Genomic DNA, 23,844 nt, shown 5'->3' on the forward strand with positions numbered 1-23,844 from the left:
AGTTGTGAGATGACTGGACCATCACAAATTAATACACTAAAATTGATGACAAAATTTTACAGTTTACATGAGATTTACTTTTCAACCTCAGAAGGTTCTGATATAGTGTTAACATTTAGCTTGTTGTTACTTCATTTTAAAAAGGAATGAGTCCTTTGAAGTTCTGCATGCCCTTCATCTGTGGTATATGAGTTCGACAGCAAACACAGGGGAGACCACAGGTTAGGGAAGAATCAACTGTTTGCTCCTCATCTGGTTCCACTAACTGTCATCTATGGCTTTTGGTTAGCTGTGCACGTTAGTCTGAATCGTCAGATTGCTGTTGATCTCTCTGATAGCACGAGGAAGAAGTGGCATTTAGATCTTTGGATGACTGTGAAGACGGTGTGCTGTCCTGCACCTCTTGCTCTGAAGCTATGTTGGATAAACTGGTTAAACATATGTATGGAACCAAGCTCTGGCAAGAAGCAGGATGATTTTCTGGCCTCATATCTTCTGACTGTTGGTCTTTTGGTTTCTGGCATGTATCTTCTGTGTCTTCTGGTTCTCTCTTTCTTGCTTGTACATTGTGTGTGTGTGTATTTTCTCTTGAAACAGCGGATTCAGAGTCTTGTTGGTCATTAGGTTGACACAGACCTACTTGAAATATAAAGTTTTGCAATTGACGATCATGGGTCTGTCGGATTATGGTGGTGCGGGGTTGGATATCTTGGTATAGTGCCCTTTGCCTTAAAGATTCTCTCTCTAATAGCTCTTGGGATTCCCAGTTTAGGGAAGGCTGCATTTTAAACTGCCATTCTTGTGCTTTCCACTCTTTGTTTCTCCAGCCTTGACTTCTCCAGTCTTGGCATCCCTGGCAAAGAGGCTGCCAGGATGCAGTTGACCAGTATGAAGAGGACCCTTTTGCGATCTGAAAGTTTTGGGAATCCATTTCCTCACATAACTGCTTTGGGACTCTCCTAACTAGACTTTGTGATTCGTCTTGCCGACTTGGGAACTCGGTCCTTGTTTCTTTCTGCACTTGCTGACTTGGGAACTCGGTCCTTGTTTCTTTCTGCACTTGCTGACTTGGGAACTCGGTCGTTGGTTCTTTCTGCTCTTGCCGACTTGGGAACTCGGTCGTTGGTTCTTTCTGCTCTTGCTGACTTGGTAACTCGGTCGTTGGTTCTTTCTGCTCTTGCCGACTTGGGAACTCGGTCGTTGATTCTTTCTGCTCTTGCCGACTTGGGAACTCGGTCGTTGGTTCTTTCTGCACTTGCCGACTTGGGAACTCAGTCGTTGATTCTTTCTGCACTTGCTGACTTGGGAACTCGGTCGTTGATTCTTTCTGCACTTGCCGACTTGGTAACTCGGTCGTTGGTTCTTTCTGCACTTGCTGACTTGGGAACTCCGTCGTTGATTCTTTCTGCACTTGCTGACTTGGGAACTCCGTCGTTGATTCTTTCTGCTCTTGCCGACTTGGGAACTCGGTCCTTGGTTCTTTCTGCTCTTGAGGCTGCTGGTCTTCAGCTGGTTGAACTTGAACTTCTTCTTCTTTTGTAGGTTGCTCTATATCAGACTGTTGATGTTCATCCTCTCTGTCATTAAGCTGTTCTTCTGGGATTAGGTCCTCTTCAGATTTTTGTTCTTTGATTTGCTCATCTTGGGATTCTTCTACTGAGATCTCCTTCTCTTTGACCTGCTGGTCATCAGCTTGATGAGGTGGGAGTTGCTGTGTAGTTTGAGTATGTGCATCTTGTTTCTCTTTGGTATGCTTCTTTGGGAATAGCCAGGATTTGATTTGCTGATCTATGGATTTACGTCTTGTTTTACTTTGTAATTCTAAAGAAAGTCTTCTTGGTTTCTCACCTTTGGTTTGCAAGTCCAAGGAATGTCTCTTCTGATGGAGTTGGGCAGGTTTGCCTGGTAAGGATAAGGAAAGTTTTCTTGGGGCTTTCTTGTCTGCAGTAGACTTCCATTCTTGAGTCAGTTCTATGACTTCTGTTCGAATGTCCCTATAGAATATTTCTGGATATTTCTGGATCTGATCTTGAGTGTTTAGTGTTTGAAGATCTGAGAATGGCGTGTCTTGGGGTACTATATATTCGGTTTGTATGCCTTGGGATATTTTGCCTTGAGATAGTATATCTTGATATTGCATATTCTGGGATGGAGATTTTTGGAATGGTTTATCTTGATAAGGACTGTCTTGTGATAGAGTCTCTTCGGATGGTGTGTCTTGAGTTAGTGCATTTTCGTATGGAGTTTCTTGGGATAGAGTCTCTTGGGATGATATATGTTGGGTCAGTATAGCTTGATATGGAGTCTTTTGGGATGCTGTGTCTTGAGTTGCTGTCCCTTGGTATGGAAACGCTTGGGATGGTGTCTCATGGGATGATGCATTTTTATTTAGTATATCGTGGAATGATAGCTCTTGGTATGCAGTCCCTTGAGATGGAATATTTTGCAATAGGGATTTCTGGGATGGAGTCCCTTGGGATGGAGTTTTTTGGGATGGAATCCCTTGGGATGGAGTTTTTTGGGATAGAGTCCCTTGGGACAGAGTTTTTTGGAACGGAGTCCCTTCGGAGAGAATTTTTTGGGATGGAGTTTCTTGGGACAAAGTTTTTTGGGATGGAATCCCTTGGGACAGAGTTTTTTGGGATGGAGTCGCTTGGGACAAAGTTTTTTGGGATGGAGTACCTTCGGAGAGAGTTTTTTGGGATGGAGTCCCTTGGGACAGAGTTTTTTGGGATGGAGTCCCTTCAGAGAGAGTTTTTTGTGATGGAGTCCCTTGGGACAGAGTTTTTTGGGATGGAGTTCCTTCGGAGAGAGTTTTTTGGGATGGAGTGCCTTGGGACATAGATTTTTGGGATAGAGTCCCTTGGGACAGAGTTTTTTGGGATGGGGTTCCTTGGGATGGTGTCTTTTTAGTTAGTATATCATGGAATGATGGCTGTTGGTATGGACTTTCTTCAGATGGAGTTTTTTGGGATGGAGTTCCTTGAGATGGAGTTTTTTGGGATGGAGTTCCTTGGGATGGTGTCTTTTCAGTTAGTATATCATGGAATGATAGCTGTTGGTATGGACTTCCATCAGAAGGAGTTTTTTGGGATGGAGTCCCTTGAGATGGAGTTTTTTGGGATGGAGTAACTTGGGATGGTGTCTTTTCAGTTAGTATATCTTGGAATGATAGCTGTTGGTATGGACTTCCTTCAGATGGAGTTTTTTCGGATGGAGTCCCTTGAGATGGAGTTTTTTGGGATGGAGTACCTTGGGATGGTATCTTTTCAGTTAGTATCTCATGGAATGATAGCTGTTGGTATGGACTTCCTTCAGACGAAGTTTTTTTTGATAGAGTCCCTTGAGATGAAGTTTTTTGGGATGGAGTAACTTGGGATGGTGTCTTTTCAGTTAGTATATCTTGGAATGATAACTCTTGGTATGGACTTCCTTCAGAAGGAGTTTTTTTTGATGGAGTCCCTTGAGATGGAGTTTTTTGGGATGGAGTCCCTTGGGATGGTGTCTTTTCAGTTAGTATCTCATGGAATGATAGCTCTTGATATGGACTTCCTTCAGACGGAGTTTTTTTTGATGGAGTTCCTTGAGATGAAGTTTTTTGAGGTGGAGTACCTTGGGATGGTATCTTTTCAGTTAGTATCTCATGGAATGATAACTCTTGGTATGGACTTCCTTCAGACGGAGTTTTTTTTGATGGAGTTCCTTGAGATGAAGTTTTTTGGGGTGGAGTACCTTGGGAGGGTGTCTTTTTAGTTAGAATATCTTGGAATGATAGCTGTTGGTATGGACTTCCTTCAGATGGAGTTCTTTGGAATGGAGTGCCTTGAGATGGAGTACCTTGGGATGGAGTTCCTTGGGATGGTGTCTTTTCAGTTAGTATCTCATGGAATGATAACTCTTGGTATGGACTTCCTTCAGACAGAGTTCTTTGGAATGGAGTTCCTTGAGATGGAGTTTTTTGGGATGGAGTTTCTTGGGATGGTGCCTTTTCAGTTAGTATATCTTGGAATGATAACTGTTGGTATGGACTTCCTTCAGACGGAGTTCTTTGGAATGGAGTTCCTTGAGATGGAGTTTTTTGGGATGGAGTTCCTTGGGATGGTATCTTTTCAGTTGGTATCTCATGGAATGATAACTCTTGGTATGGACTTCCTTCAGAAGGAGTTTTTTTTGATGGAGTCCCTTGAGATGGAGTTTTTTGGGATGGAGTAACTTGGGATGGTGTCTTTTCAGTTAGTATATCTTGGAATGATAGCTGTTGGTATGGACTTCCTTCAGATGGAGTTCTTTGTGATGGAGTCCCTTGAGATGGAGTTTTTTGGGGTGGAGTACCTTGGGATGGTGTCTTTTCAGTTAGTATATCTTGGAATGAAAGCTCTTGGTATGGACTTCCTTCAGAAGGAGTTTTTTTTGATGGAGTCCCTTGAGATGGAGTTTTTTGGGATGGAGTAACTTGGGATGGTGTCTTTTCAGTTAGTATATCTTGGAATGATAGCTGTTGGTATGGACTTCCTTCAGACGGAGTTCTTTGGAATGGAGTCCCTTGAGATGGAGTTTTTTGGGATGGAGTTCCTTGGAATGGTGTCTTTTCAGTTAATATATTTTGGAATGATAGCTCTTGGTATGGACTTCCTTCAGAAGGAGTTTTTTTTGATGGAGTCCCTTGAGATGGAGTTTTTTGGGATGGAGTAACTTGGGATGGTGTCTTTTCAGTTAGTATCTCATGGAATGATAACTCTTGGTATGGACTTCCTTCAGATGGAGTTTTTTTTGATGGAGTCCCTTGAGATGAAGTTTTTTGGGGTGGAGTACCTTGGGATGGTGTCTTTTCAGTTAATATCTCATGGAATGATAACTCTTGGTATGGACTTCCTTCAGATGGAGTTTTTTTTGATGGAGTCCCTTGAGATGGAGGTTTTTGGGATGGAGTCCCTTGGGGTGGTGTCTTTCCAGTTAGTATCTCTTGGAATGATAGCTGTTGGTACGGAGTTCCTCGGGATGGTATGTCTTCAATTAGTGTATCTTCGTATTGTGTGTCTTGGGATGGTGTGTCTTGGGATGGTGTGTCTTGGGATGGGTTTTCTTGCGATGGTATGTCTTCAGAGGGCAAATCTTCAGATGTCAGATCATCAGACGGTGATATATGGAATGATGGGGGTTTAGATTGTAAGACTTGTGTTGACAGAGTTGTAAGTAATGTTTGAGTAGACAAATTATCTTCTGACAAATGGAGGAAATTGTTTGAAGATGGAGTTTTAAGAATTCTGAGTGGTGGGTTTTCAAACACAAGTAATTTAGTTTGCATATCAGCGGGTTGATGTACAATTGAGGGTTGATCTACAATTGATGCTAGGTCCTCATCATTCAGACTATTGGTTCTAGATTTTTCCTGAGAAGAAATGTTTCCTAAAGGCTTTGGTGTTACTGAAGGAGGTGAAACATTCACTTTGGTTTCTACCTCTGGAGAGAGTGGAGGAATAGTCTCCTGTTCATTTGGAACTTGCGCAGAAGATGTGCCTTTATCACTTTTCTGTGGGATAGTTTTGGGAGCTGAAGGATTTCTTGAGACTCTTAACTTGAAGAAAGCATAACCTCCTAAGAAAACAGTTTTTATGTCTTGAGCTATATTATCAGTGGAAGATTTTCCTTGAAACTCAAATCGTAATGTGTTATTTTCTTCTGGTGCAGGCTGTTCAGCATTTTGAGCAACTTCTGAAGGAAAGAAGAACACAGCCTATAACAAGGGGAAAGGAGAGCGTTAATAGGTCAGAACTGTCTTCAAGTTACTTTCTTACTGTATTCAGATTATCTTTCCTCTCTCATGTGCACATGGAAGTAGAAGGGAGATGAAGAGTAAAACAGCAGAGAACTCTCCTGCCTTTTCTTTCTGGTCAACAGTATTAATTAGTGTGAGTCCCTAGCCTTATATCCTAGATATTAAACAGAGGTGTTTGGTCAAAATTGCCTCAGGATTTTTTCCCATATTGAATAATACTAAATTTTCTAAGACATTAAAAATATCTAGTTAATAGTCATACAAAAATTCAATGTTTGACTTATTAATAATCTAAGTGAATTGGATGTTGGTAATCAAAGATAAACAGAGTTTACCTTTAAAGTGCTTACAATTATAATCAAATAAACATGTGAGTAAATGATAAAGTCACTCAGAAAAATGTCTATTATTGAAATAGGTATGAAATCCTGAGAAAGTTAATTTACGGTATCATTTAAAGGAATGATATATTCCAGGAAAGATAGCTACTCAAGGAGATGAAAGACTTTTATCCTAAAACCTCCAAAATATTGCTGAGAATATTAGAAGAATTAGACAAATGGATAGCTTCTTTTTGTTTATAATAAGGCTTAGACTTGTTAAAAAACACCATATAAAAGTGTAATATACAAATTCAATGCTATTTATGTCAAAACACAAATAACCTCTTTCTCAGTTATGCAGAAAACAATTTCAAATATATAAGAAATATTAAGGGCCTCAGAATAAGCAAAATCATTTAAACAGAAAAATAATATTTGGAAAAAATAATAGTTCCCAATTTTGAAACTTCTGCAAAGTTATAATAAGATCAACAGGTAGATTGTATAGAGAGCCCAGAAGCCAGCCATCATGTATATAGTTCATTGAATTTCAGAAATGATGGAAGGACCATTCTGTGGAAAAAGACAGTCTTTTTAAACAGTCAGCAATAAGAAAGCTGGATAGCCACATGCCAAAATGGATTGAACCCTTACCCAGTATAGACAAACATCAACTCACAATGGACCAAGCTTAAAAGCCAAAAATGTATACTTTGGCATGGACCCTTTCCTCTTTAATCCCATTGTCCTGGAATGGTGTGGCCTGCATTCAGGACAGATTTCATGTATCCTTTCCTTTCTGGAGACAACCTCACAGACAAACTCAGAAGCTTGCATTAGTCATCTAGTTTCTTCATAATCCAATCAAGACGGCAATCAATGTTAAGTGTCACAGTTGGATTTGGTGATAACCTCATGAGTAAGAAAAAAGCAGGGTAGAGAAATGGGTCATTTGGTAAAGGACCTGTAGCACAAGCACAAGTACCAGAGTCCAGATGGCCAGCAGCCATGTGAAAAGCACAGCATAGCAGCACGGTCTTGTAACTAGCCTTGGGAGCATGGAAATGGGCTCACCAGATACATTAACCCCAGGTTCAGGTGAGAGACCGTTTCCCAAAATCAAAGACTAGTACAATTGAGGAAAGACACACCATGTTGACCTTGGGCACACACAGTGCACATGCATGCACATTCCCCCACACATGTACACACACACATACATAGACCACACATTTACTCAAGCATGTAATAACAAAAGAATATATAAATCAGATTAGATAAAATACATGACTTTTGTACATTGAAGATACTGTCCAGAATGTAAACAAAACAAAACAAAAATACTCTTAAAGGCCAGGGTGGGATGAAATTTTTACAGACCATATATCTAATAAGAAATTACCAAATTGTATATATGAAAGCACAACAATTAAAGAACAAAACAACAATAAATGAACAACCTAATTACGAAATAGTCATAGGCCTATAAAGAGCTCTTGCAAAAAGATCTATCCCTGCAAACAGGTGCATCACCATCAGAAAAATCCAAATTGACCTTTGGATGCTGGGAATGAACTATGTCTTGATTGTGATGGTAGATAAATAGATGTGTATAATTTGTCAAAACTTATCACATGGTGTACTTAGAATGGGTGCATTTGATTGTTTAAACTTAGAAGCAAGCAAGGAATCAAGCAAAGAAACACTCCACTCAGCACAGTCTGAACTGTTGGTTTAACTCAGCATGACCTTTGGATGCTGGGAATGAACTATGTCTTGATTGTGATGGTAGATAAATAGATGTGTATAATTTGTCAAAACTTATCACATGGTGTACTTAGAATGGGTGCATTTGATTGTTTAAACTTAGAAGCAAGCAAGGAATCAAGCAAAGAAACACTCCACTCAGCACAGTCTGAACTGTTGGTTTAACTCAGCATGGTCAGGCGCTGCACCACACAAGTCAGAGTATGAGTGTTCTGTAATACTGGAGATATAACTAACCTCTCTGTCAAGCCTCAGTTCATTCTGATGTAAAAGGAGGGGGTCTTGATATAGTATTAACACAGTTATTAATTAAGTTGACACCCAGTGAGTAGAACAAAAACAATCAGTAAAGGTATAAATTCTCCACATCACAGTACTTTTTTTTTTTTTTTTTTTTACAAAGTCCTGGATTTCTCCCCCTTTCAGGAAGATAAAGAATTATTTATGGACAGAGATGACTGAGGACAGTAGAGAGGACAAGAAAGGAAAGCAAGCTGTCTTAAAAAGGAGAGTGAGGGTCAATCTTAAGCTCGGCCCCCTCTGACCTTCCTAAACTTAGGCGGTTCAGTGTGGTAGCTGAGTGTATTGCCGCTGCTTACCGATAGCAGTCAGTATGGAGTGGTGATGATCTCAGTGTGACTATGGTAGTGCCAACCTCTGTGCTACTTGTACCCTTAGAGGGAGACAGTGGGAAGGGACAAGAAAATCAGGATCACTGGAAGCTTGGGGGCAAGCTGGAGTTCACAAGCTGGCCTGGAGCGTGCAATAGTGAACATCAGGAGAGAACTTTTCTCAGAACAGGGTAGAAGATGAGGAACAACACCTGAGGTTGTCTTCTGACTTCCACACTTGCTCTGTGACATGAGGATGCCTGCTGTCCCCCCTCCACACACTCACACATGCACAGACACACAGACTCAGATCTCGTGACAACCTTGGGCGCACCTCTCTTGGACTGGTCCAGCTTCTAAAGGATATAATAGTCACAGAGATGCTGAACTCTGCGATGGCGATGAATAATAAGACTGACAAAATTCCCTGCAAATAAGGAAGAGAAAGAAACCGTATTTAGGACAAAAGTGGCATCACTTTAAAGACAGAATCAGAATACTTTACACCCTATGACTGAGTTTGTGAAAACTCATATTCATGTTTTTCTGTAGCTATTAAACACTGCATTCATTTTCATAGCTTTCTGGTAAGGGGTGGGTAACAAACTCCAGTGTCAGGAGGGCTAAAATAACCTCTAGAGTGAAACAAGAGGGGGACAGTAGAGAGTAATAGCATTCCTATAAGTAACTGCCTGCCACGTAATCACAATGAGTTTTCTCTGTGTGGGAACACAGTAACCCAATGCCTGCTTTTTCTTCCCCAGTGAAGCTGCTTATGCACATTTTTTGAATCACAAGATTCAGCTAATACATTCACCTATATAAGTCAAATAAAACAAACTTTCAAGATAGATAGAGTACACAGAATGACATTTTACGGGCACTGCTTTAAGGTAATATTTTGATTGACAGGCAGGATGGTATAGTGTGGTATTAAAAAAAAAACTTAAATACTAGAGGCAGCAAAACCTGAGCATAATTGGGCCCAAGGTCATGCTTATACTGGAGAAAGTGACTAAAGCTCTCTGCATCTCAGTTTCCTTTGAACACATGCAGAAGAAAACTTGCTGCTAACGCTGAAGTGTGTGCATGCCTGCTGTGTGCAGTTCCTGGATTCTTCCTCCCAGTGGCAGAGAATTGGCTCTGGTTCTTGTGCAACCTCCACCATATGCATGTGGGCAAAGAAGGACAGAACTTTATCCCCTTAGAACTGTTTTCTGCCTTTCCTTAGGAACCCAAGTTTAATACTGGAATTGATCTCAGAAAGGCCCTTTGGTTCACTTCAGCAGGTGATTACAGGGATTAAGTCATAGGCGATCATTTCTCACAGATCTACTTCACTTTTGTCCTTATTGGTGGAAATTTTTCAAATTCTAGGACCCACATCTTCAAGATGTCACTCTCGGAAAGAGATTAAAAGCCCAAAGTTTGCTTTGGGATTAAAGAAAAGGCTCATTGGAATATTTGATGTGATTGCAAATGGCGTCAGGGCTGGCGTGATGACTCAGTAGTTTAAGTATTTGCTACCACGCCTAATAGCATGAGTTTGAGCTCCAGGATCCACCCGTTTGAAGAAGATACCCGACGCTTGCAAGTTTCCCTCTGATGTCCACCTGGGAGCTGTGGCTTTGCGAACCACACATTTCTCAAGTAAATAAGTATAGAAAATAATTGTAATGCCATGTAATCCTTGTGCAATAAACTCTTTAAACCTTAACTATAATTAGGGGTGAAAGAGATGACTCAGCAATTTTGAACACTAGCTCTCTCCTGGAGGACCTGGGTTCAATTCCCAGAACCCACACGGTGACATATAAATACCTGTAACTCTAGACCCAGAGCATACATTGCTATCTTAGGCCTGAAAGAACGCCAAGCCATGCATGTGGTACACAGCCCTACACTCAGGTGAAATACCCACATATATAAAAACAAGTAGATAAGATAAAAACTTTATGTAAAATTATATTTCCTGGTAAAGGAATGTATCATTTCCCCTGCTGAGTCAAAATTATATAATTATATAAAATGGTTTGTTTTAAAATTATGAAAACACCGCACTTAAGTATTTTATCCCACTGTATATTGTTTCATGCCAATAAAGCGATTTTTGGATTAGTGAAAAGGTAAAACTTAGTATAATTGATGTAATTATAGTTTAAATAGCTAAGGCTGCTGAATCTTTGTACTTTGCCAAGTATTATTTGAAGTGATACTAAGCATAGTGCAGTGAGGCAGCTGTTAATGTCTTAAATTCTTACACAAGGAAAACCAAGATGTGGAGATTCCACAATGTTAGGCCAAGGACATAAGCTCCTAGGAGTTAAAAGTAGGATTAAAAATCAAGAGACTGGACAGAGATTGTGGTTGAAGGGAGGGTAGAAGAGGGAACGCAGAGAGAAATAAGGGTGTAGATCAGACCTGGAGAGGGTAGAGGCAGGAGGGCAGAAAGCTTGCAGAAAAAAGAGGAAAGGCGGGGGGCGGGGAATCTAAATCAGAATAGGCCTCTGGGAGGATGTGAGGGGGACCCTAAGACTCCTAGTAGCAGGGGCCATGGAGACTGAAAAGGACACCCTTTATTAAGACAAAGACTGCTAGTGGACGGAGGGGATTACCGCAGGGACAAAGACAGAACAGACAGGGCAGAGATTGAGGGACTGCCCAACCCTAAGCCCCACCCCATGGAAGAGAGCCAGCCCCTATCACTATGAAGATACTCTGACGTGCTTGCAGACAGGAGCTGCCAGAGTTGTCCCCTGAGAGGCTCCACCCAGCAACAGCTCGAAACAGATACTGAGACTCACAGCCAAACATTAGGCAAAACACAGCGAGTCTAGTGGAAAAGATGGGGGGAGGATAAATGGACCTAGAGGTAACAAAAGCTCCACAAGAAGACAATCAGAGCCAACTAACCAAGGTCCAGAGGGGCCTTATGGAGTCTGAAGCACCAACCAAGGACAATGCATAGTCTGGACCTAGGTCCTCTACTTATAAGTAGCCAATGGGCAGCTTAGCCTTTATGTGGACCTACTAGTTAGGAGAGCAGGGGTTATCTCTGACATGGACTATATTGCCTGCTTTTTGATCACTTGCCCCTGATGGGACTGCCCTACCAGGCCACAGGGAAGGAAGACGAACTCAGTCCTCATTTGACTAGATTAGCTGGGGTGTGTGGGTAGTGGGGCTCCCCTATTTTCAGGAATAAGGGTGGGGGGATGTGGGAGGGCGGGTGGGCCTGGGAGGAGAGGATGGAAGGGGCCTATGACAGAGATGTAAATTGAATTAATTAATAAAAAAATGAAAACAAACAAGCAAACAGGAGACTTATGTTTTCAGAACCTCCCTGTCATTCCACAATACATGAAGTCAGTAGTCAAAATCAATGCACATTTGTGTCATGGACACGGCTTGGCTAAGGGTACCCAGACTCCTCATCCAGAATCAGATCACTCACAAGGAGAAGTGCTCTGCCTACACCACACGTTCCATCAAGGGAGGCGGGCATCTGGCAGAATTTGTGTGGCTGCCTAAAGCTGACGAGGATCAAAGCAATCCCAATTAACGCAGCCAGCGTGTTGACGACATTCATGGTCACGACTCCGTGCCTCTGGAAAATAGATTTGAAACATGATAAAGCAAACAAAAACTAAAGGTAAAAATACCCTGTTGGAAATTCAGGGAATTCTTCTAGTTCTGGAGGCTTCATCAGGTCCCTGTGATTGGCAGGCTTGACAAGTTCAGTTCTGACTAGCCACAAAGCAAAACAACACCTGTGGTTAACACTACTGAAAATGCTCATCTCGCCTCTGTAGCAAACCATCTTTCATAGCCTGGCAAGTATCTGGTGTGTTGGAAAGGATCTCAGCTTGGATATCAGACTCAGTTTTGAGTTCTGCTTTTATTAGAACTTGTGCCAACAATTTAACCTAAGTCTCAATTTCTACCTTTAAAAATGAGGGTGAATTCAGCGTAATGTTCATTTGTACTAACTATGTATCATAACCACACTAGGCCCCATATATATAAAGACTCATGTGGGAATTGACAGCCCTCCATCACATGGCTCACTGTATTCCCCAGGAACATTCAAATGATGAGGATCAAAACCATTAATAGGGTTAAAGATGGTAAAATTTGGACTACAGATTAAAGATGCCCTTTTTAAATCTCAGTGCTTCAATGTTGGGAGGCAAGAAAAAGTCAGTTGCTCCATTTGATAGAGTATTTTGTTTATGTTATTTACTTCCTTACTCCATCCTCTCCTGTGTTCCCTTCTCCCTTCTTAATTCTTTTTATTATTGAATGATTACTTTCTCTCTATATATGCACATATAAGTTTATAAATACTACCTACTGAGTTAATTTAGTGTTGCTCATCTACTGGGGCCTTGACCCTGGAATAGACTTATTTTCCTTATCTCAACAGTCGTTAATTAACCATAGTTCTTCATCTAGGGGTGGGGCTTTAAAAATGTTCATTTATGTTGGCATGTCAATTTACATCATTTCTTTTCAGATCTTATTTAAACAGCCATATTGTTGAGATCATAGGTACAGATTCCCTGTCATATGTAGAAGATGCAGTTTTGCAGTAGATGCCTTGGTCCTCTGGCTTTTACAGTCCTTATGCCCCATCTTCCATGATGATCCCTGAGCCTTCAGAGTAAGGGTTATAATATACATGCAACAGTTGATGCTGGGCACTCTCTGCGTTAATTCCTTTTATCCACGCTCAGTATGTTTGAAGTATGTGTATCTGAGTTTCTTACAAGAAAGTTGTGTGTGTGGGGGGCAATCCTATTGTTCTCTTCATATTTATTCTTACTTTTATTTTATTTTATTTCAATGCAGTTTATTCAGGAACCTTGAACAATCCTCGGACCCTGGGGAAAGCCAGCCCACAGCTTAAATAGCCTCTTGGTAGCCAACCCAGGCGTGCCACGTGGGCAATGCAGATAGGTCCACATACATGGAAGCAAGCCAGATTTTTAAAAAAGAAAATGTTATTTTGGCGTGTACCTCCTGTACTTTTGTTGGCTGTGTTGTGTTTGCTGAGGTTGGGAGTGAAGCTATGCATTTACACAGCCCATCTTTTCTGGAGCTGTATGTGGCCTCGTGTGGCAACACTGGCAAGTGCCCTCTTGGCTGTTTATTCTAAGCTGATATTGCAAACAAGTGGTTTGGGGGGGGACAAGATATCTCCATATCAAGTCCTTTGGTCTTTGAGTTCCTTGTTTTGGCCTTCACTGGGAGCATTAACAGAGTAAGGTCTTCAATATGTGATCCCTCACACATATTGAAGATCCTGCCTTACAAGGATCACACCCTGCCCTAGTCTCATCTGGTCCTTATTACAGGACACTTGCTATCCATGTTTTAGAAATTAAGTTTCTGAGCCTTCCCCTGCTTGGAAAAGCTGTGGTGGAAGCCAGGTCTTCTGTAATCCCACCCCTGTGTGTCATGTTGAGCCTTCCCCCATCTGTAAAGCTCTCTATGAGGCCTGGGTGACCACTGAGTAGATCTCAGCTCTGGAAGAAAACAATATAGGCACTGTCAGCATTTATCTCCAGAGGAGCATATGGGAGCATTCTTTGCTTTTCCTAAGGCTTGCTGATGAAACTGACAGAAGGCCTTGAGAACAGATCCAGTGACTTTTAGAGGAAGCCCACAGCTCTAGGGTTCTCAACAATGATCAGATGAGAATAGGAACATTTAAACATCACCGTGTCTTTTGGAAGTAATATCTTAAGTAGCTCTAAGAAATTGGTAATCTCCCTTCAAGTAGGCAAAGCAATGAGAGCCAGCCAGCTTTGACTGAATCATTCAATCATGTGGCATCAGGACCACCCTCTTTATCTGGTCCTCTTAGCTAAGCTTCTGTTGGTGTTAGAAGTAGGGCTGGGGATAGAGGTGAGGGTCACTGGGCTCAGAGATGGGTTTTAGTTGAGACAGAGCTTCTCAGTTTTGGGATGGTAGACATTGGGTGAAATGGTTTTCTATTGTCATAGGAGGCCTGCTGGTGCTTCCTTTGTTTTAACGCATGTTTAGAGGAGGCTGAAGAGGTGTCTCCGTGGCTAAACAGCACTGGCTGCTCATTTAGAGGACCCAGGTTCAGTTCCACATGGTAGCTTATAAATATCTGTAACACCAGTTCTGGGAGATCTGATACCCTCTTTTGACCTCTGTGCGCATCAGGCATGCTCACGGGACACATACATACATACAGGTAAAACACCCCTACAAATAAAATAAAAATAAATAAATAAATATAAAATGGATGCTTAGGGACAACCCTGGCTCTTTACCTATAGCTGCCACAGCGGGCCCTATCCAGTTATGACAATCAAAAAATATCTTTAGACATCATGAAGTATTTCCCCAGGGAAAGAAAAGGAGCAAAATTCTACTTCCAATTAAAAAAATCATTTAATTACAGCAATATAGGGTGTTACTCCCAATGACTAATTTTCATTTTGCTTGAGCAGGGAGATGAATGCAGGGCTTAATCACCTATAGATTGGATTTAAACCACAAATTGGATGCATAAAGATCTTCCTGAGAAACTCTAAAGCTCAAGACCGAAGCTATCACAAAGCAAACAGATTTTAAACTAGGTAGAAGTCATAAAAGTGACTTACCAGAATTTGTCTTGCTTTATCATTGAACATTGTGGCGAATCCTGCCAGAAAAAACTGTTCAGAAGACAAGAGACAAGAGTCAATAGATGGCACATTCAACCTACCTACAACACCATCTCCTTTGGGATTTCAACTGGCTATAACACCTTTCCTCCACCCCCCACCTCACCACCCAGAGAATCTTGTCTTTTGAACTTAAGTGTTCAGAGGAAGGTCCTTGTCTTAATTCCATCTATAAGGACTGGTATTGGCTGCAAATTCCATTATTTCTTTGTTTTTAATTGCTGAGAAATGGTGGGAACTAGAAAAGATCATCCTGAGTGAGGTATCCCAGAAACAGAAAGACACACATGGTATATACTCACTTATAAGTGGATATTAGACATATAATACAGGATAAACATACTAAAATCTGTGCACCTAAAGAAGCTAAGCAACGAGGACGACCCTGGGTAAGATGATCAGTCCTCACTCAGAAAGGTCAATGGAGGGATGGACATGGAAAAATAGAGAAAACGGGGAACAGGACAGGAGCCTACCTTTGAAAGACTCTACCCAGCAGGGTATCAAAGCAGATGCTGAAACTCATAGCCAAACTTTGGCAGGGTGTAGGGAATCTTATGAAAGAAGGAGGAGATAGAAAGACCTGGAAGGGACAGGAGCTCCAAAAGGAGAGCAACTGAACTAAAAATTATGGGCAAAGGGGTCTTTTCTGAGACTGATACTCCAACTAACCATGCATGGCAATAACCTTAGAACTCCTGCACAGATGTAGGCCATGGCAGTTCAGTCTCCAAGTGGGTACCCTAGTAATAGTAATAGGAACAGAAACTGTCTCTGACATGAACTCAGTGGCTGGCTGTTTGATCACCTCCACCTGAGGGGGGAAAAGGCCCTGCCAGGCCACAGAGGAAGACAATACAGACAGTCCTGATAAAACCTGATAGATTAGGGTCAGAGGGAAGGGGAGGAGGACATCTCCTATCAGTGGACTTGAGGAGGTGCATGGGAGGAGATGAAGAAGGGGAGGGGAGAAGAGGTTACAGCTGGAATACAAAGTGAATAAACTTTAATTAATAAAAAAATAAAGTTTTAAAATGACATTTATCCCCCCAAAAGCTTTTTGAATAAGTGTTTTAATAGGCAATAAATTTAAATATTTTTAAACAAACAAAAAGAGAATTGGTATTGGCACCTGGGGACATTTGGGTGATAGAATCTAAAATCCTTATGCTGCAGTACAGAAATTGGAAAGTTACTGTTGGGATCTCCTCTGTTTCACCTGGCCCATCTACCTCCAAATCTGTCTTAAAACTTTTTGTCTCCTGGAGCCTCACACTATCCCCTTCCTTTTTCTGGGTAACTGCAACTTCTTTCCAGTTGATTTTATCAGGATGGCTGTCATCCTTGAATTAATTTCTCTTTCAAAAATCTACGTTATACTCAAATGGGAACATACCTTTCAACAAAAATATTTTCCTTAAAAATTTCCAATATCCATGGGTGCTGGGTACCAAACTCATTTCTGGTTGTGAGCCTAGCCTTTAACGGCTGAGCTATCCCTCCAACATGTGCTGTCACTTGAGTTTTTAATATCACCCCTGGGCATATACCCAAAAGATGGTCCACCATTCCACAAGAACACTTATTCATCTGTGTTCATGGCAGCTTTATTCATAATAGCTAGAAATTGGAAACAACCTAGATGTCTCTCAAGTGAAGAATAGATAAAGAAAATGTGGTATATTTACACATTAGAATACTACTAAACTATTAAAAACAAAGGCACCATGAAATTTGCAGGCAAATGGATAGAACTAGAAAATACCTTTCTGAGTGAGTTCTCCACGTGCTATATACTCACTTATAAGTAGATATTAGCCATAAAGTAAAGGATAATTATGCTACAATCCACAGACCTAAAGGAGCTATGTAGCAAGGAGGGCTCATAGGAGGATGCTTAAATCTCACTTAGAGGGGAAGTACAATAGACATCACAGGGAGGGACCTGAGTAGGAGAGGGAGGGCATGGAGAGGACTGACGGGGAGAGAAGTGAGAAAAAAAAAAAAAACAAAACTGAAATCTGGCAATGGGGGAAGCTCTGAGAACCTAGAACAAGGGAAACTTCCAGGAATCTATGAGGGGGACCCTATCTAACACTCCTAACAATAGGGGATATGGACCCTGAAATGGCCACCTCCTGTCACCAGACAAGATTTCCAGTGGAGGGAGGGGGACAACAATCCACCCACAAAACCTTCGGCCCAACATTTGTCCTGCCTATAAGAGGCATGGGGACAAAGATGGAGAAGAAATTGAGGGAATGGCCAAACAATGACCCGCCCAACTTGAGACCCATCCCATGAAAGAGAACCAGCGCCTGACACTCTAAATGATATTCTGCTATACTTGCAAACAGGAGCCTAGTATAACGGTCCTCTGGGAGGCTTCACGCAGCAGCTGCTGGGAACATGCAGAGAATCACAGGTGAACATCAGGTGGCGTTCGGGAATATTGTGGAAAAGAGGGACAAGGACTGAAGGAGCCAGAAGAGTCAAGTACATTACAAGAAAACCTGAAGAATCAACTAACCTGGGCCCATAGGGGCCCTCAGAATCTGAACCAACCAAAGAGCATGCATGGGAAGAACATAGGCCTCCTACACATATGTAAAAGATGTTCAGCTTGGTTATCATGGGGCCTTTGGGTTCATTTGTCCTAACTGGACTGCCTTGTCTAGCCTCAGTAGGAGAAGATGTGCCTAGTTCTACCTCAGCTTGATATGTCAAGGCAGACTGATAACCATGGGAGGCCTCCCCTTCTCTAAGGAGATAGAGAGGGAGGAAATGGAGCAACAGGAGTGAAGGTGAGAGGGAGGGACCAGGAGGAGAAGAGGAAAGGGAATCTGCAGTTTGGACATAAATTAAATAAATAAATGAAGTAATAAAATGAAAAGAAAATCGTCAATAGATAACACTTGCTCTTATATTGAAGTTACACACATCCGCACTCACTGTTGCCCTCTTCACCATTGCTAGGAAGTAGAGTCAGCCTAGACGCCCATTAGATAATGAGCAGTGAATAGGTGGTTCTGTTTTATGGCACAGTCACGCACTTTTCTCAGCTGTCCTTTCCCACGTCACACGCTTAGCCTGTGCTTTTGGTCATAGCCAGTGGATGCATGCATTCCTTCTACTTCAGCTAATGAGAACCCACGTCAGGTTGGTCCTCGACTAAACCCTCACAGTTCCTGGAGCACTTAGTTTAAGTGTCAGGAATCGCTCACATTTCTCAGAGAAGGATTTTGTCCAGCATTACTTACAGGCCTGGGACATTACCAGCAAGATGCAGTTATGCATTCAACGAGTGTCTTTCCCATGAAGAGTGGAGATTTTTCAAAAATCAATAAATCAAACCTTATTAAAATTCACATGTGTATATCTCAAAAATCATACTGGGAGAACTTTGAATGAAGAGATAAAGAGTGGGTCCATTTAGTTCTTTACATTAGAGTAGAAATCAACATCATACTATTTCATTGTAAAAGTGAAAAATATTAACAGTTTTTGAAGTTTCAATTTTGAAATTTGAAAAAAATACAATTATAGACATTATAATTATACAAATTATAGAAAAGGCATGGAATACTTATCAAAACACAGTATTGGTTTTAATAGAGACAGTGGTCTCATTAATTTCTTATTTCAGTTGTTTGTTTGTTGGCTGATTGACTCATTCCTTCACTCATACATCCCATGTCTTCAGCATGATCCTGATTTCTGAGAATATAAGAGCAAGTACAACAGACTCCAATCCTGCCCTCTAGGATGTTTTTTGATTTGAGATCTTCTGATAAATTTACCCTTAAACGCATGCCCTTCCCCAAGTCCTCTGATAGGGGAGGTCCTCCTCTCCTTCCTTCTGATCTTAGTCTATCAGATCTCATCAGGAGTGGCTGCATTGTCATCTTCTGTGGCCTGGTAAGGCTGCTCCCCCCTCAGGGGGAGGTGATCAAAGAGCAGGCCAACCAGTTTATGTCAGAGTCAGTCCCTCTTCCCATTACTATGGAACACACTTGGACACTGAACTGAAGAAGGGGGAGGGAAGGTAGGATTAGGAGGGGAGGAGGGAGAGGTTTATGAGGGGATACAAAGTGAATAAAGTGTAATTAATAAAAGTTAAAAACAAGCTGCTTACATAAAGTATACTACTAGAACCCAACCTCTATCTGTGTTTGATACAGTGTTATACTCTTGTTGGAATCAATGCAATGAAGCAAATACATTCTCCACAAAGAATGTGAAACTGTATTATGTGTTAATAGCTTAGCTTGCCTATGACTGGATGTGTGACTGAGAAGGGCACAATACAAAAGAAGAGCAGTGATATAAATATGAACAATTTGAGATTATTATAGCTCAAAGATTCATTATAAATGCAAGGAAGCTGGATTTCTATGAATAAATGTCTGATATTATCTATTAAAATGGTAATTCCAATGAAAGTGTCAAAATTTAAAAAAAAAAAAATTACCCTTAAACATCCAGCACAGGATTAAGAACCAAGACTGTAGGGTTTCGTGAAACTAGGATTGAATTAAGAACAGTATTGATGACTCCATGTTTACCTGTGAGTCACAGTCATAAAACATTTTGGGGCTTATGAGGTGGTGGGCTACAATGGTCCAAAGCTTTCCCCCCTCACCAAGTTAGATTCCATGAGTGTCAACTGTACGTGTTCCCGTCGCCTGTTTTCAGGCTCACCTATCCACACAGGGTAAAGTAGGCTATCTGTTCTGCCTGTTTCGTCTCCCTGAAGTTGGTATTGCAGGATGTACTACACCAATGGGCTTTGGGGAACCGCCATGTACCTACGGTGGTAGACAATGGCCAATGGAATAATATGGAATAATGTCTTTTGTCATGGAGTGGTCTGCCTGTTTCGTATCCTGGAAGGGACACACTTATAAAGTTTATTGTCATAGAGCTGAATCCAATTCACATCAGTCTTCATAGCAACTTCTGACAAGTTTTTAGCAGTTGGTACTTACAATAGTTGCTCCCCAGAACGGATATCCCGTGAGGACAATGAGAGGAAGCATTTTGGAGAAGAAGATAAAATTAAATGCTAATATAAATCCGAGGCACACAGTGATCAAAGAAAGAAGAATCTGGACAGCCTGGAAGGAGAAAATAAACATGAGGTAACCAAAGCCCAGGCCTGTGGGCTGCCCCAGACACACCCATGGCTGCATACCACCCCAATCTAAACACCTTCCACATCTCCACCTGCCTCGAGTCCCTCCACATTTTAATTCTTTACTCCTGTCCTTTACTATTTCCCAGAATCACCAGTATATTTTGCAGCAGACAGAATTTGTTTGTGATTGAACCCATATTGTAAACCTCTTGAAGACAAACCCCACAGACTATTCTTTACCCCTGTCTTCTTCTGTCTGACATCTGACCCACTGTCCTCTTATGATACCCTCTCAGTTAGCCCCCATATTTTCAAGAATAAATGGAGCCATTCCTTGGTTTACATTGGAAAATGGGTGGGGGGCTTGGGTCCAGGATCAAATTCTGATGATGCTTAAGTCTCTTACATTAAAAATGTCAAAATATTTGTAGATAACCTACATATATTCTCCTCTCTGTACCTCCCACCCTTTTTCTTCAGACAGGGTCTCCCATATTCTAAACTGTCCTCAAACTCATTATGTCACACAGGGTGACTGTAATCACCTGACCCTCCTGTGTCCACCTCCCACGGCTAGGTGACAGGCTTGTGTCACCACCCTGCCCTCCTCCTGTGTACTTTAAATCATCTCCTAGGATGGTAGCAGGCAATGTACTAGAAACAGAGATACCAGAGACCTTTAAGCATCAATCTATTCTAGAGTAAAAGAAACACTTAAGAGAATATAAAAGTAGGAAGTAGCTGTTTATTTACCATCCGTGGAATGGGTATGTTTAGTACAGGGAAGATTTTTTTAAAAAATTATTTCCATTCCAGGTTGGCTGAGCCTGCGGTTATGCATCCTTCAGACTTACACTGCACTGACAGATTCTGACCTCACCTTCATCAGCTTCTTAGTTCTGTGAGAGGTCCTGCCACACCCTTGGGCCACTTCCTCAGGAAGATATTTGGAAAAATTACATAGTTTCCTGTTTCTCCTGTATTGGAAATGGAAGATCAGAAGTAGCTCCCCAGGAAGAATTCCCAAGGACATGGCTGGAGTAGGTAAGCCATTAGAGGGCACACTTCCTGAGGGTTACTTAATCCATCACCTCGCCTCTGAAGCATTTCTGCATTGACAGCTGAGAACTAACATACACAGACCCAAGGCAAACTTGCACACTGCCCTTCTAAAGAAATCTTTTGTTTCTTTCTCTTTTAATCAACAACCAGGGAGATGACATATGATGAGTCTTCTCTGTAGGATCCATTGTTTTTTTTCACAAGCAAATGACTTATATGTGCTGCTTTTTTATTTTTTAAATATTCCACGTACGTATACAGTATATTTATCACATTTACCCCATTACCTTCTCTTATCCCTCTCCATTTCATGTTGACCCTTTTTTCTTTCCAACCAGTCCTTCATTTTTACGTCTTCTTTTGGTGACTCATTGACTTAAATTAGAGCTGCTTATACAAGCAGGGGTATAACGGTTATTTATTAAAGCATGGGCAAAACTTACCAGTAGCTACACTATTGAAGAAAATTACTGATCCCTCTCCCTGACCCCTGGCAACATTGGTTGCCAATAGCTCCTCCAGGAAGGATGGAGACTCCAGAGCTGCTTCTACTGTAGGCTATACTGCAGATAAAAGGCCAGGGAGGAAGGGAGACCAGCTCATTCCCTGAATATTATTGAACAAAGCCACCTTTATAAAAAACGTGGAGATACAGCACCTTTCCTCTCTCCTGGGATGACCCATGATAAAGTAGAACTTACCCCTAAAACTTTTGGCTCCCCCTTCAGGAACTCCAGCAGAGAGTTGTGAGGTTTGAAGGGAAAGGCAGTCAAGATAGTTTCATCTGGGTCTACAGCGATGGCACGGGTCCTTCTTTCTTCTTCAGACGGCGACTCCATGATTCAGTGTCAGAGCTCTTAACAGGAGAAGGAGTGAAAGGATATTGCAGCCATAATCATGATGTATTTCTCCCTTAGGGCTCCAGGGAGTCCTCCGCAATGAGCCCACAGCAACTACATAGTACTAGAATCACAGAATGCTAGTCATTGAGTCATAGAATCTGAGAATTCTAGACTGTGCCAGCCCTCTTGATTCTTATAGGGGAAACCGGGAAAACTTACTCATTATCAGCTTGCTTCAAAATAATACAGCAAACACAAAATTAGATAGATGATACACACAAAACAAAGGTCTGTATGTGTATTAGTATTAATATATATACACATATACATATGTTCAAATATATACATACATGTACACACATATTTTATAATTATGCTCTGATACTCTACCAAATACTGATTACAATTATACATGCTTTGGGATTTGTTTTTCAGGCTAATCTTTTATTTTCATGCCTTCATTACGATTTCAACTGTTGAATCACCGAGGTAAACAATAAGGTCAAACATTATATATGCAACTATCATCTCAATTTTTCCTAGACTGCAACAATCACAAATACTTTACTTTTGCATATTGGTATATGGACACACTACTTCTCTTGAATTTTTCATGAACTTGCTTATGAAACACAAAGGAACGAAGCCTTTGGTGTGTCTGCTGTGCCCCAGGAACTGTGTGAGGTGTTTGGTTTGTTTCAGCGTGCATCTCAGCGGCACATCTTACAATATTCAGTGCTCAGACTAGGGAGCAGTCACACTGCTGAACTCTAAATACCAAGGGCTAGGTGAGAGAGGAGGCCCTTTTGTCTCCAAAACCTGGGCTGCTACTGTTCAGTCATACGTCCATCCTTTTTTAAGTGGTGTTTCCTTCTTTTAGGAGAAATGTTATTGTTTAACAAGGCTCTTAAAATTTTTGTAAAATATCTCTTAATAGTATAAAAATAAATAGTGAATTGTGATTATGTTTTCCATATATATATATATATATATATGCATATATATATGTAAAACGTATACTTATGATATTTAGGGTAGTTTTATTTTGTTTATACTGAATGGTAATTTTTGTTTTTTTGTTGATTTTTAAAAATTTTTTACAAGAGTTAATTTACTTTATATCCCAAGGGTGTCCCCTCCCTCCCCTCTTGCCACTTCCCCCCCCACTTTCCTTCCTTGCCCTTCCCCTCTCCCTTTCCCCCTACAAAAGAAGACCCCCCCTTCTCCCCATATTAACCTTCCCCAGTACATCAAGTCACATCAGGACTGAGCATATCTTCATCCACTGAGGACAGGCAAAGTGGTGCTGCCAAGGGGAAGTGATCTAAAAGCAAGCAATAGAGTCCATGTTAGGAACAGACCCCCCCATTCGTCAGGCACCCCATATGAAGACCAAGCCACCCATTGGCTACATGTGTGCAAGGGGCCCAGCTCCAGTTCGTACATGCTCCTTAGCTGATGTCTCAGTCTGTGTAAGCCCCATGGGACTGGGTTAGTTCTCTTTGCTGGTCTTCTTAGGGGGTTCCTGTTCCCTCTATCTTTCCTTCCATCTTTCCCCCAACACTTCCACAGAAACCCCAGAATTCCTTCCCATGCTTGGCTGCAAGTCCCAGCATCTGTCTTGA

At 41.4% G+C, this 23,844-nt stretch overlaps 1 protein-coding gene across 1 annotated transcript; it reads right to left on the bottom strand.

The window, feature by feature from the left end:
* Window positions 1–298: 298 nt before the first annotated feature.
* Ms4a14 (membrane spanning 4-domains A14) lies at window positions 299–22,216 on the bottom strand. Its single transcript, XM_060392789.1, has 9 exons — window positions 22,079–22,216; window positions 20,167–20,295; window positions 15,116–15,169; window positions 11,932–12,084; window positions 8,812–8,904; window positions 4,813–5,734; window positions 3,613–4,512; window positions 1,459–2,262; window positions 299–981 (listed from the first exon to the last, which is right to left on the bottom strand). Exons 1-9 carry the CDS (start codon window positions 22,214–22,216, stop codon window positions 299–301), a joined length of 3,876 nt encoding a protein of 1,291 aa, XP_060248772.1.
* Window positions 22,217–23,844: the final 1,628 nt, after the last annotated feature.

The sequence above is a fragment of the Meriones unguiculatus genome, chromosome 1 (assembly GCF_030254825.1).
Source record: "Meriones unguiculatus strain TT.TT164.6M chromosome 1, Bangor_MerUng_6.1, whole genome shotgun sequence".
NCBI classification, from domain to species: domain Eukaryota; kingdom Metazoa; phylum Chordata; class Mammalia; order Rodentia; family Muridae; genus Meriones; species Meriones unguiculatus.